This window comes from Protopterus annectens, chromosome 1.part1 (genome assembly GCF_019279795.1).
Source record: "Protopterus annectens isolate FY-2018-M chromosome 1.part1, PAN1.0, whole genome shotgun sequence".
In the NCBI taxonomy this organism is placed as follows: Eukaryota; Metazoa; Chordata; order Ceratodontiformes; family Protopteridae; genus Protopterus; species Protopterus annectens.
In genome coordinates, this window is record NC_056726.1 from 1,289,905,835 (window position 1) to 1,289,924,755 (window position 18,921).

Sequence of the window (18,921 nt, forward strand, 5' to 3'; positions counted from 1 at the left end):
GTTTTCCATCAGGATATAGTGTACCTCAGGACCAATCCATCCTTTCTGCCTAAGGTGGCCTCTTGAAACCCCACATCCAACGTCCATTAATCTTCCTGTTTTTTTAAGTTTATTTTAACAAATCCTGGAATCACAGAACTTGAAGCAGGGTAGTACTGGGTCAAGTATCACACTGGTTTATGGGGGAAGGGGTATTTAGCAAGTAAACATGCTAATTGTCTTTTACAACACAGCTACCCTAGTAAATCACTCCCGTGCTTTTAAACAGGTATATAAATGGAAGGGTAAATTTTTACACTTTATTCTGTTTTTTTCTTTCAACTACTATGACTTGTTTGTGCGTTTTTAATAAAGAAGATTTGACTTGAACTAGCTAGCTACCATTTCCAAAAACGTGCAACATATCGCTGAGCAGATAAACTGTGATGTAAAATATCTGATCAGACTAGACTTGCAGCAGTTTGGCTTTGCCAAGGGACAGTCCTCTCTAATGAATTTGGTTAACTTCTTGGAAAGGGTAACAAGGCCATTGACAGCATTTATGCTGCCCACACAGTGTACCTTGACCTGAACAAGGTATCAAACACCATTCCCAATGTTAGCATGGATAGTGAGCTTAAAGCATTACACACTGGTCCATATATGGTAAGATGGATAACATTGTCTAAATGACAGAACCCACACAGTGCAGATGGTAGGTGCCTTATCAGAAAGTATGAAGGATGACAAGTGGTGTCTCACAGGGCTTATTGTTGGCAACTCTCTTGTTCTGCATTTATTTTTCTGATCTGCAGACCATGAACCAGGGCCTCTGGCCAACCAAATTTGCAGATGGCTGCAAATTGGGAGTCATTGTCCAGTCCCCCCTCAGAAACCTAAACCTAGCAACAACTTAAACTTGTTAATACCTGGTGTACTACAAGTAGACTCATTAAATGCATAAAGTGCAATATTGTCTCTGGTGGTAGATAGCCTCTCTTCCTAGCATACCACATAGACAATACCCCATCTCAAAATGAAAAAGTTGTTAGGGGCCTTATAGCTTGGCTTGATGGTTTTCTCTCTTGATCATTGTGTAGCAATTGTAGTCAGAAGCTCCTTCTGCGTAGCACAGCTAATTGCCAAGGGAATATTGTTCAGGTCTGAAGTGGCCATTATTCACTTATACTCTGCATTGATTAGGCCAAATATTTATTACAATGCCACCTTTTTTGGGATACATCTCACTAAACATATCAAACAACTAGAATAACTGTAGGGATTCCTAACTAAGAAGATCACAAGCTTAAAAACCCTAAGCTACCAGCAGGGCCGGCCTTAGCTGAAATGGCGCCCTAGGCGAAGTAGTGTTCTGGCGCCCCTTAAGCCACACCCACACCGCACTCATGAAACACCCCTATTTGAGCCACACCCACAGAGTCATTCCCCAAGAAAGCCACCCCAGTCATTTCCTTAAATTATTTAAATGCATAGGGAAAAAAAGATACCTTTTAATGTAGTTAAACTGCAACTACCTTTTGCATACGTATTTTCTACTTTAAATACCAGAGCCAGATCATTGTCAAATAGGGCCCTAACATGGTAACAGACTACCCCCCCCCCCCCCAGAGCAGCCACTTCAGCAGCAACCCCCTCCCCCCAGAAGCAGCCCCCCTCCTCAGCCACTCCAATGTTCCATTATTTGGTTATTTCTCACCAGTTACCATGCATACTGTTCTCTTATTCGCTTCTACAGTGATTACAGATATTGAAATAAAATAGCACAAACACAGACAGCCATTTGCTAAATAAACAATACAGTCTCACAATGAAGAGTGACTTAGCATGAGCAGTAAACTTCTCTGCCCTTAAAACTCACATTCATTGAAATGGCATGAAAATCCACATTCATAGAAATGCATCTGGCTAGTGGAGAACTGAGTTTACCTTTGGGCTGTTTTCAAAACAAACTCCTTGCACACATTTTTAGGGCCATGCATACACATACTTATTCTTGGATTCACTTTCCTGATTGTACTGAATTATATTCCTTGTATAATACAGTACCGCTTGTTAGAGTATGTTTTAAATTTGTAGTTTTAAACATTCGTTTAATAAGCAATGAAACAAAAAAATATGAACCAATAACTACCCATTTCAAAAAATGTCAAAAATAAAAGGCCACTCGACTTCTGTCATTACAGTCCACCAATATTACTGCTCAGACACACACACACACACACACACACACACACACACACACACACACACACACACACACACACACACACACACACACACACACAACCATCCCTTAGATAAAGCTGACAACAGTCCAAAATTATTCTCCATCTACATGGAAATCTGCACAGAGAAGAGAATAGAGATCAGAAACTAACCACAGACCTTGGCGATGTGTAGCAGAAACCTTAACAACCATGCCATGATGTTATGTTACTACAGTGAGAACCAAAGTCTAATCTACACACGCGCACGTATGATGACCTTAACCCCTCTCTTCACTGACGCATGAGCATGATGGGCGGCAGAATATATATATATATATATTTTTTTTTTTTTTTTTTTATTATAGGTTCATAGGTAGATACTAGGCTATTGGCCCTAGGGCCTATGTAGGCCTAGCCAAAACGGTACCCTGGCTTTTGCCACCCAAGAAAATTATAGGTTTATAGGTAGGTACTAAGCTATTGGCCCTAGGGCCTATTAAAAGGACTGCAGCATCCACCCACTTTACAACACAGTACAGTATCAGTAATGCATTTATCTACTGTGGGAGTAGAACCCACTACCTTCTGCATCAAAAGCAAGTACATTACCTGTTGTGCTATTAACAATGCAATATTTGTTTGCCCACAGTAGCACATCTGAGGTGTATTAAAATTAAGTGGCTGTAAATGCTGGACACAGGTGTGTCTGTGCTTCTGAATGTGTTTAAGTCATGTGTGTGTGTTAACCATTAAATATTTATACAACTTATGCTGGATGTAAAATACTTCCTCCGCTAACAATTACATACAGCAAGTATGAGAAATGAAGATGGGGAAACTGTCTCAACACCTCGGGGCATGTGTTAGTTCCCCAATTACACATACCTTGTCAGGTATTATTGCTTACATAATACATGCTCCTGTGTTGCATACATTTTTGAGAATGATCATACACACACACACACACACACACATATATATATATATATATATATATATATATATTTAAATGTTGTAGAAGTCATCAGTACACAACAGGCACGGAATTTTGTAAATGTATGTCATATGTAAAAAGTCTGCCATCCCTTTTAACCCACAATACCAAAAAAAACTAATGTTTTCATTTTACTAAAAACAGATGGGAGCGGTTGGTGGGGGGGGGGGTGGCAACTCCCTCTACAAACAACACCAGTGTAAGCGGTTGTATTTTTCTGCAAATTTAATTAGAGTTATGTTGAAAAAGAAAGTTAGACTGCAGCACAGGTTACTAATATACAAGTCTGCAGCACATAGCAAAACTGGAATGCTGCTAAGACGTCTTGCATGTAAGGAGGTACCCCCAACCTTGTTTTCTAGTTCAAAAAGTAAAGTCATTTTTTAGTTAAAAATCCAGGGATGGGGACTTGCATATCAAATTTCAGCAACATTCCTAAATGAAAAAATACATCATGAATTATACTGCAAGCATAATAGGTAAATAATAACCCCATAAGGATACACTACATTGCTAGATGGATATGAGGGGTACACGGTAGGCGTCACTCCCAGAGCGCATCAGTGAGTAGTAAACTCAACAACTACTGAAGCAAAACACTAACATACGCCATGGGACTGGCAGTGACTAGGATGCTACTGTAACTACCACTTTTGTGATTCCCAAAATGAGATAATACAGCACTGTGGCACTACAACAGTCTGCAACTTTTACACACAAAATCCATTCAAAAAACAGCAGGATGTTTCCTCACCTGCATCGCATCACAGAAGCCTTTTGCATAGTAAGAAAAGATTTCTGAAAACTAAAATAATTGACGTACCTCTTTAACTGGGCGCAAGCAAATGCAAAAATCACATCTTATGTACGCTGTTGCATTTTGCTTTAATATTTCACCTATGTGCAACTTTAGTACACAAGCATACCTTTACATATGAACTCGGGAACAGGGGGAAAATCAGTTCTCTGTGAGGTCTGAACGTGGAAGCAGCGAGAACACCACGTGGAATTTTTCACTTGTTTTGCAACTTACAGTAACTCGAACATCATCAAGCTCCACCCAACCTTCTTTGAAGCCAACCTGATGCTATAAAAGTGGGAGGGCACTTCCCCCTTCCCTTCGCCCTATGGTTTTGTTATTTTGCGATCTTCTTGGCGCCCCATCTCTGAGTGAAGGGTGCCAAGAAGATCGCAAAATACCAAAAGTGCATTTGTTAAAATAAATAAATAAATTCATAAAATTCCGCCCTTTACAAGGCCGGTTGTAATGCACCGTAGGCGGTCGCCTAGTTCGCCTATGCCTAAGGCCGGCCGTGGCTACCAGAAAAAACTGGAAGCACTGTTCCTTTATTCAGTGTCTGGCAGACACCTGAAAGGAGATCTATGCCTTGCCATCCGTGCCTTTAGGAACAAAGTAGTCCTCGATCTCTTGTATATCCACCAATCAAATTATACCACCGGTACTGGATTCAGGGGATCTAAAACTTCACCAGCAGCTGATTAAAAATACGGTGGGAGAGATGATTCCTCGTACAGTGCCTGCCCCATCTCCAGGACAGACTTCCCCTGCAAGTTGAGCAGTGTGATGTACTTTTAGTATTTAAACAGGACCTGGATGATTGGATGATTCTTTAGAAATTCATATCAGGATTGACTGGAGTAGCCCTTAAAAAGGGGGGGGGGGTTATTATCTAAAGGTAGGTACTAGCAAGAAGTAAATGATTGCAGGACTTAGTTGCCTTATAATCCAGTGAAAGAGTAACTAAATGATAACTTACTTTTCTTGGTTGCCTCTTTCCCTTAGGTGTTTGCATCATGTTCTGTGGACACCACAGTACGAATTTGGGATGTGCGTGCTGCTCCTAACAAAGCCTGCATGCTAACAGCCAATCAGGCTCATGACTCTGATGTTAACGTAATCAGCTGGAACCAAAATGAGCCATTTATTGTGTCGGGTGGAGATGATGGAGTACTAAAGATCTGGGATCTCAGGCAATTTCAGGCAAGTCTGTTACCACCTCTGTATGAGATATTCTGATGGAAACTGCATTTAATTAGGGTAATCATTTCATTGGTGCTTGCTGTTTGAAGTTCTATCTAGACGCAGATTGCAGTGTGCATTAAGTATTGAAAATGGAGTTTCCACAATTGCTATAATTTTTGGGTTTATATGTTATATCATTGTTTGTGCAGAAGGGAGAGGGTGATATGCCTTACTTTTATTGAATAACCAAGAAATTGATTGGCACACATTTTTGGGACTGTTCTGCTCTACTTTTCAGTTTGTTTTCGCATTTGGAAGCTACAAGTCTTTAAAACTGCTTCTGGTTGGCTAATGTGCTAAATGTTTTAAGTGAAGCAGACAATTGAGCCAGGTTAGCTTATGGAGCAGTATTCAAAGAAATCGCCAGAAGGAGACAGTTTGAGTGGGGTTTTTTTTTGGGGGGGGGGCTGGAGATCTAAACCTGTATCTAATGTCTAATTGGAAGTTTGGGTGTATGCTAATTTCACCAAGCTTTGTAAGTTTATGCTATTACATCTGGGTCTGTTTAAAGTTTCTGCAGCTCAACTTACTGCAACTCACTTTGTCAACTACTGTTTACTGATGTTACTGTACTGATGTCTGTACTTGTTGATATGTAGCAAAACATAGCTTAGTGAACGTAGAATGTTTGTCACACACAGACTTTTGTAATTCATAGGACATTTTTTGTGACTGAGGGACAAGTCCTAACCTCTTGCACCTCTAAGTGTGAAGATCAGTGCTGTCCACACCCCCTTTTTTATAGTTCATTCCCATAATCTTAAAACTCTGGTAGGCAATTGCAAAAATTCTGTCTTCCATAAACTTGTGTGGTCTCTTAGTTGATAATGAAAGTAATGGTGGAGACAGTGTTATGGTTCTTCTGTATCGTGATAGAGCTTTGTACTGGTATCATTTGATGAAGTCATTTGAAGCATTAGATGGATGATTTGGGACTTTCACTGTATGAGTAGTGGTAGACAAGGATCCAGCGCTACAGATCAATGATCACCTTATTGACTGCACAACCTTTTTGAACGACATTATTCATAGTGGGTGGAGGTCAGAAAATCAGGTCAGAGAAATCCTTTCCAAATTGAAAGGAACACTCTGGACTGCATGGCAGAGGCTAACAAAATCTGGAAGCATTTGGACACCACAGTGGTTTTATTCCTAACAAGTGTCTCAGGGTGCCAGCGCTCTGAATACACATGGTAGCAGGGTGACAAAGCCAGCCAGGCTGATGCTGTAAATGCAGAGTTTTCTGAAGTGTACCAGAAAACAAATGCTTCTTACAAACTTTTGCGAGTTTTTTAAAAAAAGTTATCTGGTTATGAATGAAGTCACCTAATTAAAATGGAAAGTGAACCAGTTATAAAACAGGTCAGTGGAAAGTAATCTAAGAGTGGTGGCCATTATGAAATTAATGTCAAAATGGACTTCAGAGACTTTATACACATTTGTCACATGCTTAAATCTGCCCCCAGGATTTGATGTATCCATGTGCAGAATACAGTATGTGGGGAAGAAGCACTTGCTCTGCCATCCCCATGCCTGTCTGATGGAAGAGGTGGTTTCCAGTTGAAATTCTGAACACTGTAGTTCTGGTCTCATTCTAGGAAGAGCAGAACTTCAGCAGGCAGCAAAATGAAATGCAGAGTGAGGGGGATGCAGGGATCTAATAGAATGGCTAGTGAACAAGAGATGGCCAGTTAGTTAAACGACATTCTTGCAGAAATCTCCAATCAGTATGGCAGAAACTGAGATACTCTCTCAAGAAATGATGCAGGCAACACAATGTGAAAGAGGGACAGAAGGAGAAGTTAGAGCAGTGATTTGTCCTAAGGGATGAGGTCATGTAGGCCACACGGATGTGTCGAGAGTCTAAATGATTGTTCCTGAAGTGGGAGCAGCAGAAATTGACTAATGAAAGGAACAAGGCGCAAGGATGAGAGAAGGAAGCAGTCAGGGAATTTTGAATGTGTGGCTAGATAGCGTAGACTGGCTACAGTCAGGAAGGGGGGTCTAGAGAAACAGAGTGGCTTCCAGCAGGATCAGTGAACTGATTTTAGTGGGCCTACGAGAAAGAAAAGAGGAAAGAAGACAATTGGTGATTGGTAGACTTGTGTGTTATAATAAGTGACTAATACCTCAATTTGTATTTGGCTATATGTGTGCGAGTATGTAATAAAGCAGTATGCTTACTTAATGACTAGCAGTGACTTTGGCACTCTCAGAAGAGGTAACTTCTAGATTAGATAGTTCCCTCAGCTGTAGAGATATCTTAGTCTTTGCTGGTAACTAATAAAGTTTAATTTTTTTCGCTTATGAACTGTTTTAACTTTGTAGTGTTAGTTTATGGATACCTGTGAGAGGAATGTGGAGGGGAAATGAATAGCAATTGCCAGAAGTGCATACAACGGTAGGGTACTTAAACAGTAAACCTAGATCTAGTACTGCAGCAAAGCTCAGTGTTGGAGACAAGCACAGAGTCAGTTTAGATTTGGTTGCACAAGGATAAGAAGTAGAAAGTCAGAAAGCTTAGGCATGCACTGACTGGGACAGGATGCAGTTTTATGGGATTGTGGATAATATATTCAGTAAAGGGAGTATTGAAGGGGTAGGTCAAGAAAGTAGATTAAGAAGGTTGCAAATGGGTATGCATCTGAGAAAAAGGGTATAGCTAGAGAATTGGGGGGTGCAGTAAGACACCCTTTTGAAGGTGTTTTGAAAACTGGCAAGAAGGCAAAATGCAAGGGCCATTATACACATAAATTCTGGTGGGTATTGAATATAGGGGAAAGCTGGCACTCCAGATCATAGGTGTAATATGCAAATCCTTTTGCTGTCTTGCTTGTGGAGTGTGAATGTGCTGGGAATGGACAGGAGTCAGAGCAGAGAATAGTTTGTGAGGGAGACAAAGAAGATAAAGGTAATGAATTGGAAGGTGGGAGGGATGGTAAGACACTAACGGAAGAAGGTGGGAGAGATGGTAAGACACTAAAGGAAGAGGGTGCAAAAAGTTTTATTTATTTATTTAACATTTGTTGACCGGGAAAGTCCGACTAGGTTCCACAGATCCTGTTTTCTGCGGAGGCCCGGGGAGAAATGCTCCAGAAGTATGAGGGGAGGAGCTGTGTAGGGCTTACCCAGGCAAATAAGAATGTTGGAGGGAATTAAATTGTATCCCTCATTTGAGTTCCTTTCACTCGAAGCAGGCAATGTGAGGGGAGATGGAAAAAGGGGATTGCTGTTTTGTTTCACAGGGGAATCCTGGTGGTAAAGTCCTGGATGGTTAAGATGTATGGAGAAGAGGTATACCTTTCAACTGTCCAGAATGTCCATATTTTTGCTTTGTTTTTCTGGTCTTCCTCGTAAAATTTGAGATTTTCTATCAAATCATTGAGGATTGAAGTCATGAAATAATGACATTGAGTTTCTGACTTAATTTGCTTCAGAAAATATGTAGTAATGTAAAATCTGTCATTCTATCAACTATAGAAGCACTATTTAAAATCTGTCTCTATTTTTGGGCCTTTGTCCCCTATTTTTTTCTGGCTTTGTCCAGATTTCTTGCACTGAGAGGTTGAGAGGTATGGGAGGAGGTGGATTACTGGGCAGGCCTAGATGATATAGTGAATGAGGGAGTTGTGTATAGTTTGAGCAGGTTCTTCAAAGCCTGAGATGATCTACCATGTGATCCAGATGTGAAGGTCCTAGAAAGAACTTATAAAGTCACCATGAGAGCCGGACAACACGGAGTGGGTATGACAAGACAGAGGGCTGTGATGGATAACTGTTAATGTCTGAGAGGACATAATGGTGAAAAAATATGTCCGAGAGTAAGGCAGCTTGCATTCTGTAGAAAGACTGAGGTACAGAAGTCGTCAAGAATCTAGAAGGAAGAAAAATAATCATGCAGTTTTTCATGTAGTAACATGCAAATGACATATCTCACTCTTACCTTTTTGCATCATGCATGAATTATCAGCTTAAGAAGTTTTGTTCCCTTGCAGAAGAGTGGAAGTGTTGAATGCCTTCAGCATCCATTTGGGAAGGGAGGCTGTTATATACTCCTCTTTACATTCCTGTGATATAAATACTGCAGACAGAATGGTCAAGGCCTAGGTCCATTTGGTAGCCCCCTAAGACCAAAGCAACTGTGGGACATTCATCATAGCATTCACTGTTGCAGTCCTCACACTTGTGATATCCTGCAGGGAGTTAGCCCTTAGCCAACCTGACTTCCAGAGTTTTACTTTCTTTCAGGGTTCAGCTGATGCCCTCCCACCAAAGGCATAGGTATGGCAGTGGTATAAAGGATGCATTAGCTGATACCATCTTCAGGTCTTTCTTGCTGTGCAGTGTGCATAACTGCATGTTTCTCAGTTCATCAGTCAGGGGATTTTTTTATCGCATCTTATCTTATCTAATTGTCTGCTTGGCAAATGTCTGATAATGAATCCTGTTCAGAAGAGTGCATTGGTAAAGTTGGCAATCATGTGTTGTATGAAAAACAGTTCCCAAAAAGATTTCCATACTAGCGCATTGCTGCTTTGACTCCTAGGGCAGTTTGCAGAAGGTATCGGTATCTAGAATTTGCTTCCAAAAAAAGGAAATCTGGAGTAGGGATTTCATTTGTCAGCAACCTGTGGGTCTTGGATCCGATATCTGATCCGAGCCGGCAACTATTTATACAGCTATGGATCCGAGATCCTAGCTCCTCCCCTCACCCATAATCCCCTGCCAACCCCAATTGACCTCAGATCTAGTTTGCCGCTCTTAGAAGAGACAGCTGGATTGCAGAGCTCCTGGTGACTTTCAGATACGTTTTAAGAAAAACTTGTTAAAATAGAAAATCTTTCTTTTCTTAAATAGTGTGTGTGTTTATGATCCCCTTTTATTAATTTTATTCTTTTTTAGTGTATTTCCTCCCCTCGCTGGTCGTAGTGTGTGTGTTATGTGTTTTTGGGGCCTGGTGTGCTTGTGTAGTTTTTTCTTTTCTTGAAAAATGTCGGAGGCCCCAAAGCCCATTTTTTCTAAGTGCACCGAGTGTGGCCATAAGCTTTCACCGGCGGATGGCCACACTCGGTGTGTTCGGTGCCTTGGGGTTGAACACCTGTCCTCAGGATGCATGATTTGTGCAGGGTTCAACCCCAGGGCACTGAAAGAGCGGAGGTCGAAGCTGGTCCTGGCGGGACTTTTGCCCCCGGAGTCAGCTTCGGCCTCCGCTACTCCCGTGGCACCTCCCCAGCCTGTGGTGGTGGCCACTCCTGCCCCCCTTCCTCCAGCCGGGATTCAAACTCCCACTAAAGCGCTGGAGGATAGGGAGGCCAGGAGGGAGAAACGGAGGGAGAAGCACCACAAGCAGCGGGCCGAGGCCTCCGCTTCGGCCCCCCCAGCTAAGCGGGCTTCTCCCTCCACGGCTTCCAGGTCTCCCTCCTCGGCTCTGATCACCTTGCTTCTCCCCGGGACCAGAGGAGGAGGAGACCCGATCTCCGTTGAGGTCATCGAGGTGGCACTCCAGGCCTGCTTCGGTGGCCTCGTCGAGATCCACCTACAGCCTGTCTGATGCAGACTTGGACCGGATGATGAGAAGGTTCATCCAGGCCCAGCTGCAGATGGGAGTGCTCATACCTCCCCCCCCTTTGGGGGGGAGCTCGACACCTTTTTTTGCTCCGATAGCTCCTTCTCCGACCCGCTTTCCGGGTTCGGAGCACTTGGAGCCATGCAGCGTTGGAGCCGGGGTGGGTCGGTGCCGACAGTACTGGGTGCTTTGGATCCGACCCTACCCTCGAGTCTGTCGGTTCCATCGTCGGAGCCGACCTCTTGGAGCCGTGGCCCGAGCTTCGGATCCGAGGGATTCAGTGTGCCTTCGGCTCCGTCCAGGTCGGAGCACACTGGTCCCTCGGATCCGACTGTCTCTGCACCGGTTCCAATCCCTTCATCGGATCCGAGTAGGAGTCGGCTCTCGGAGCCCAGGGAGAGCAGCTCCCCCTCGGCCTTAGATGTAGTGGAGAGGGCTCTGTCGAGAACATCCAGACCCCCCGGCCCTGGTCCCGGCTCCGCCCTGCACTCCCTCTCTGCTGGGTCAGGCTTCCATCACCCAGCCACAGGGACAGCCTGCTTTGATGTCCCAGGTTGTTCCTTTGGAGCAGGACATTGCTGGCGAGACCTCCTCGGACAGCCCCCCCCCCCCCGAGGAATTGCCTCGCAAGCATAAGTGTAAGAAGAGGCACGTGGACTCCCCCGAGTCCTTAACAGAGGACACGGACTTGGATGAAGGGGAAGACTCCCCAAGATCACGCCCTGAGGATGTCTCCTTTGGAGACATCATGGAAATGCTTAGGCTCGGGGGGGGGGGTCTGCCCCCAAGGCTTCCTCAGACGAGTCCATGTTCCTGGAGGCATTCGAAGCAGGCCCGTCTACCTCTTGGGTGTCCCCTCCGCCGACCCCCTGGTGGACCTTGTGACCACCAGGACGTGGAAGGAGCCGGACACTGTGGAGCCTATTCCCAAGTGCTCGGATAGGATTTTGAGCCCCCCCCGCAGACCGGCCCCACTGGAGCAAGAGTCCCCCTGTAGATGCCATGTTGATGGCAGCAGCCACTAAGAGGGAACTAGCTCAGGAGAGCCCCTCGGTCCATCCTCCGAGCAAGGAGTCTCGCTTGATGGATCGCCTTGGGAAGGGGTATTCAGTTCAGTGACCTTCTCAGTAAGGTCTCTGAACTACATGGCACATGTCATCAGGATGCAGCGCGATCTTATTAAAGAATACGCTGCTTCCCCCCCAGAGTCCATGTTGGCAGAGGACAAGCAATTGTACTCCACTCGTATGGCCACTCTGCAATCTGTTTCTAATACCTCTATGCGGCTGTTGTCTCAAGCAACTGAGGGAGCCGCTAGAGCTAGCGGAGCGGGCCTAGTTATGAGATGCCAGGCCTGGCTCCAACATTGTGACTTCGCGGAGCCCTTTAAGGCGTCCTTTGCGAATGCCCCCTTTGATGGTTCTGCTTTGTTTGACAAGACCGTTCGCGAGACACTGGTCCAGAACGAGAAGGACGGGAAGACGTTGTATGCCGTCGGAGTCCGCTTCTCTGCTCCCCAGAGGTCCTTTTCCAAGAACCAAAAGGGACAGAAGAAGATGTGGTTCCGGAAATCGCAACATTCCCAACCTGCTCTGGACAACCAGTCCTTCCGTGGCAGAGGAGGACAGGGAGGACGCCGCCCTAGAGGCAGAGGAGTACCGAGAAATTTTGGGTCCAGAGAATCCTTCTCTGATCGGTCCACGCAACAGCCCTAAAGGGTTGCCCGACTGCTCCACTCTGGAGGCAGTAAGGGGGGCGCTTCTCGAGGCATCTGGCGGCATGGGAGTCCATTACGTCAGATCTCTAGGTGCTTCGGATTATATCCAGAGGTTACAAAATCCCTATGCTTCATGTTCCCAGACTCAAGAACGTCCCCGATGTACCACCCGATCAGAGGGAGACTGCAGCCGCGGAAATCCAGCAGCTGCTAGACAAAAGGGCCATCCAACCCGTCCCCCCAGACCAGCTCGGATTAGGGATTTACTCCAGGTTCTTTCTGGTGCCAAAAAAGATGGGGGACCTGAGACCAATTCTAGACCTCTCCCTTTTGAACCTGTCGGTAACCAAGGAGAAATTCCGAATGGTCACTCTTCAATCCATTCTCCCCCTGCTGCGGGAGAATGACTGGATGTGCTCAATAGACCTCAAGGATGCGTACTACCACATCTTAATGGACAGACGATCCAGGGGGTTTCTCCACTTCCGGCTGGGAGCCAGCCACTATCAGTTCAGGGTCCTTCCCTTTGGCCTCACCACAGCCCCCAGGGTGTTCACCAAAGTTTTAGCAGTGATAGCGGCCCACCTGAGACTTCAGGGAATGCAGGTCTTCCCGTTCCTGGACGACTGGCTCCTGACCGCCCCAACAAGGCATCTACTCTGCTCAGCCAGAGATTTTTTTCTTCGCCTAGCCCCCCCCAGTTAGGCATCACGATCAATATGGACAAATCCTCCCTTGCTCCGACACAAGTGATAGACTTCATAGGGGCCAGGATAGATACGAGAAGTCTACGAGCCTACCTCACTTCGGAACGACTACAGAATCTCAGTTTACATGTGTGGGCCATCCTCCAATCAGAAGCTCCACCCACGGAATTGGTCCTGAGGGAACTGGGCTCTATGGCAGCGGCAATTACACTCCTTCCGTGCACTCGCCTAAACATGAGGGTACTACAGTGGACCCTTCAAGTACAGTGGTCCTTCCAGCTTCTTCCTCTCAATCAGCCTGTCTCTGTCAGCAAGGCTTGCAGGAGGGCCCTGTTATGGTGGCTTCATTCCCCAGACCTCCATACAGGTCGCCCCTTCTGCGCTCCACCTCCCCTCGTCACGGTGACCACGGATGCTTCTCGCCTCGGGTGGGGGGGGGGGGCATTGCTCAGGCAGAACAGTCAAGGCACATGGAACAACTCCGAGACCTCCCTGCATATCATTGTTCTGGAGATGAGGGCAGTGCTGTTGGCGTTGCAAGCAGTTCACAACCTTCTTCCCGTCGGAACTATTGTGATATAGACGGACAACATGTCAGTTGTCTGGTATATCAACAAACAGGGGGGAACCAGGTCTTATCCTCTCTGCCGAGAGGCCATGAGAGTGTGGGAATGGGCGATCTCCACCAACCGCTTTCTGATCGCAACGCACATTCCGGGATGGTCCAACATTCTGGTGGACAAACTCAGCCGCACTATTCTTTCCCCTTACGAGTGGTCTCTCAACTCCCGAGTAGCGAAGCAGATTTTTGCAAAATGGGGGCAACCCTGCTGCGATCTTTTTGCCTCTCCCTCAAATACGAAATGTGACAACTTCTTTGCCCTGATTCCCCCACCAGGGGAAGCCCTGAGAGATGCTCTAGTGAATGCTTGGCTGCCCGGTCTACTTTATGCCTATCCTCCTCTACCCCTGATGCTAAAGATGTTACAGAAAGCCTATCGGTTGGGGAGCAAGATGATCCTCATTGCCCCATTCTGGCCTCAACAAACTCGGTTCCCTTACCTGTGGTCTCACTTGGTGAATCCTCCCTGGATTCTGGATCCCAGCCCGGATCTGATCTCCCACCCATCAGGCTTACCGACCCCGAGTCTGGACAACCTGAAGCTGACAGCTTGGCTGCTCCAGTTCCACTCTTAATTAGGACTCCCGGTATCTCCTCACCAGTCAAAGCCATCTTGGAGGCAGCACATAAACCTTCCACCAGGAAGATTTACCGCAGTAAATGGAAGCGCTTCTCCGTCTGGGCGGAACATCATAATTTGGACCCCTTCACTGCTCCGCTAACGTCCGTTTTGGACTTCCTTACTGGGCTTTTTCAGCAAGGGGCTAGCTGTTCGACAGTCAAGGTACAATTGGCAGCCATTTCCCATTACCATGTAGGACACGAGACAGGTCCTTTGATGTCAGCTAAACTATGTAAAACCTTCCTCAAGGGTACTTTTCTGCTCAGGCCCCCTATCAAAGAAGCCATACCCCCTTGGGACCCATTGCTAGTTCTTCAGGCCTTGACTGCTTCCCCCTTTGAACCAGCTGCCTCGGCTGATCTTAAATACCTATCTTGGAAAACAGCATTCCTGGTAGCCATCACTTCTGCGAAAAGAGTTTCGGAACTTCAAACTCTTTCCGTAAAACCCCCTTACTTGGTTTTCCATCAGGATATAGTGTACCTCAGGACCAATCCATCCTTTCTGCCTAAGGTGGCCTCAGAAACCAATATCAGTCAGTCCATTAATCTTCCTGTTTTCTTCCCTAATTATCAAAATAAAGGAGAATACAAGCTGCATTCGTTCGATGTGCACAGGCAGCTGCGTTTCTATATTCATAGGACTGCTGGTCACAGACAATCTGATCAGCTGTTCATTTCCTTTGCCAAATTCAATTTAGGTAAAGCCGTTTCGAAGGTCACCTTATCACACTGGATTTCCCAATGTATCCTTCTAGCTTATGAGGCTTCTGGGAGTCCCGCACCTCAGAGGGTCCGTGCTCACTCCACTTGCTCCATATCTACTTCTACTGCATTCAGATCTAGAGTTCCCTTGGATGATATTTGCTCGGCAGACACTTGGGACTCATCTCATACCTTTATTAACCACTACAAACTGGACGTCACTTCCAGAGGGAGAGCATCCTTTGGCTCCGCAGTGCTCCGGAACATCCTTCCATGATGGCCGCCCAAGATTCAGGTAGCTGGGGACTCTGTCCCACAGGTTGCTGACAAATGAAGTCCCTACTCCAGATTAAGAAGTTATGTACTCACCATAACGTTCCATCTGAGTAGGTGGCTTCATTTGTCTGCAACCATCCCCCCCTCCTTCCCCCTGGCCTTCAGAAGAGTTAGATGGTGGTATTATTCCTGCCTTTTCCTGTTGGGATACCTTTTCAGGTATATAGGAGGGCAAACTTGATCTGAGGTCAATTGGGGTTGGCAGGGGATTATGGGTGAGGGGAGGAGCTAGGCGCTTGGATCCATAGCTGTATAAATAGTTGCCGGCTCGGATCCGATATCGGATCCAAGACCCACAGGTTGCAGACAAATGAAGCCACCTACTCAGATGGAACGTTATGGTGAGTACATAACTTTTTATTTTGCATGGGTCTGAAATGCCATGGTATCTGCCAAAGCCTCCTGCTTAAGCACCTCAGTAAGAGGGAAAAGCATTGGAAAATAGACCGTTTTGAATGACTAGTTTTTATAGGTCTGGTGGCACTGTGCATGGAGTGGCAGTTCTGCTGCCCCCACATGCAGTCAGTTTTGACTCGGGCCTCTGACACAGCTGCTCTGTAGATAACCATGTTATCATTTTTTTTGTGTCCTCCCAGATGCATCCGGCATATCTCCAGAGGCCAAAAACCATTAAGCTTTGGAGGCTTGTGTTGTGATCTCAGAAGGAGAAGGAAGAATCTGAATCCTTGTTATCTTTGTACATGAGGAAATTCCTGGGAATCACATCAGTGTTTTGGTCCTCTTCCTGTGACTTGAAGCTTTTATGAAGGCACCTCCCAAAATCAAGAGACAAGAGGCACAGAAGCACAAACTGGTGCCTGTCAGCTTGCCTTGACCTATGTCTCAGTGCCCCTTCCCAGACTTCTACCAAATCCTCAGCCAAGCCAACTGAGTACTTTGTCATTTTTGAAGAGTAGGAAGCCAAACTTGGATGTACCTGAAGTATCTGCAGAGTTCAGGAAAAGACAAGACTGGATAATGACTCCAGTAGTGCAGAAGCTAATGATCTGGCAAATGTGGGCCATATTGCTTCTGCTGAAAACTGTGATCCTGATATTAGACTCCCTGTTATGTGATTGACCACAAGAAGATTTTTTTTCCTTTGGAGAGACACTTCTCGGGGTGAAGGTTTTCCAGTGGGAAATAAAGAATATTCTAAAGTTCAGTAAAGGTACAGAGCTAATGCGCTTGCCAGAACCTAGACCTGTGGCTGCCCCCCCCCCCCCAACACACACACACACACACACACACACACACACTCACGCACACACACTCTCATGCGCACAAACACACATCTTTCTAAATGTCCTGGAAGATGTGTTTAGTGCGTTGCTGGGGCCTGACTCCCTTTACCCTGTCAAGAATTCCCATAAATGTCGTCATAAAAACTCATTGGCAGATCTAGATGCGGTGTCTCCAGACCACAACAAGAGAGCTCCGTCAGGTCCAGCCAGGAATTATAATCCCAAAGACAGAAAGAGCAGAGTGTTCAAGATATTTGGGAAAGAAATATTTATGTATCTGCTGCCTTTTCCTTCAGAGCCTTAAACTGACAGTCCCACATTCTTAGTTGTCAGCAATCTGTAGTGGCAAAAATGAGAGCTAAAGCAGGGAGGAATTGAAGATAAGGATCTGAAACAAGAAATGTGAACCTATGAGACCATTCTTTCTTTCCAGGTTGCTAATCACTCAAGTAAATGCGACTGTGATGCTATGGACACATGATGCAGAGCAGCAACTTAAAAGTGTATAATACACAGACATGCTTGTCTGAGGACCACACCCCTGCCAAGCAGTGTTAACATGTAAAGTATTAATGCTTCACTGAGCAAGGATCTCCTATTTGAACACACTGCTCAGGAAATGTGTAAAAATGGAGGAAAAGACTACCTAGTCTCTAAGGCAAATTATGCAGACTCAAGTGATATAGTAGGACTTTCCCCAGCAAAGACTTGGCCTCCTTACCTTAAACAAGACAGTACTAGAACTAGCAAAGGGAATATGAGGAAATTTTAAGAATGGCAAATTAGTCCCAGACACAAGCCCAGGGACTCTCAGAGCGAGGCACCCATATGGATCAGCCATGACTTGGCCAGGCTGCTCTTTGCCATGCCTTCCCAAAGCCCACAACAACCCAGTACCCTCTGCCCACCAATTCTAATTCCCCCTGAGAAGTTTTTGTAGGGTCCTTGTCCTTTACAGGAAATTGGGAAGAAATCACCCAAAACCAGTGGGTGAAGTAGAGGGTCCATGGAGGCCCATCCTAGACCTCTTTGCCTGAACAAATTCTTCAGAGGTATAAAATTCAAAATGTTTTCCTCCAAAGTCTATTGCCACTGCTTTCTTCCAGTAGTCTCGTGGTCAGTCAGGATCTGAGAGATGCCTGTCATCATAACCCCATTACCAGAAAGTGTATAACATTCCTGAGATTTGCAGAAGGAGATCATTTCTTGCTGATCTCATTATCCTTTGCTTACCCACAGCTCCCACTGTACTTACAAAATGATTCCACTTGTTTGTAAATTCTTTGTCCTGCATTAAGCAGTGTTCCCCTCCCTTAATGGCTGCTTGATCCTGGCAGAGTCTCAACAGGGCATTCTTCAGGCTCTAGACTTCGCCCTGAGTTGTTTCAAGAACATGGGCATCTGAAGTAGTTAACTTCATTTGCTCGGCAACCTGTGGGTATCGAATCCGATTTGGATCCGAGCCGGCAGCTTTCCAAGCTAAAAGATCCGAGCTCCAAGCTCCTCCTCCTACCCATAATGCCCTGTCATCTCCCTCTAACCCTCAGATCTCATTTGCCGTGGCTTCCATAAGCTTCTCAGAACGAGCTCTGAGCATGGTACTGTAAGTTTAGCGTTTAAATCTTGAATTTCTTTCAAACTTTCTCTAACTTTGTGTGTGTGTGAACTCCCTCTTATCTTTCTAGCCTTTTTTGGGTAGTTCTTTTAACTTTTTGGTTAAGTTAGATTTATTCCCCTCCCCCCTCTGCGTGTGTGAAGGTGTCTGTTTGTGGGCCTATTTTTTCCCCTTCTATAATGGCTGAAGGCCCTAAAGCCATTTTCTCTAAATGTACAGAGTGTGGCCATAAGCTGTCCCCAACGGATGGCCACACTCGGTGTGTCCTGTGCCTGGGGGTCGATCACCTCTCCTCGGGCTGCACTATTTGTGCAGCCTTCAACCCCAGGGCTTTGAAAGATAGGAGGTTGAAGCTTATTCTGGCGGGCCTTTTGCCCCCGGACTCTGCTTTGTCCTCCTCGGTGGCGCTAGCCGCGGCTGCAGCTGCCCCACCTGCCGCTCCTAATCCCCTGGCAGGGACTCAACCTCCCTCGCTGGCCCAGGAGGAAAGGGACGGCAGAAAGAAGGATAAAAATGATAGGGAGAGAGAGAAAGAAAGGCATC

General features: G+C 45.7%; 1 protein-coding gene across 1 annotated transcript in view; it reads left to right on the forward strand.

Annotated features, from left to right (window-relative positions):
• GRWD1 (glutamate rich WD repeat containing 1) overlaps positions 1–18,921 on the forward strand; it is a 296,620-nt gene that overhangs the window by 247,068 nt on the left and 30,631 nt on the right. Inside the window, exon 6 of the mRNA XM_044081555.1 lies at positions 5,006–5,203. Within this exon, the coding sequence (XP_043937490.1) occupies positions 5,006–5,203 (198 nt within the window). The remainder of the gene's footprint in view (positions 1–5,005; positions 5,204–18,921) is intronic.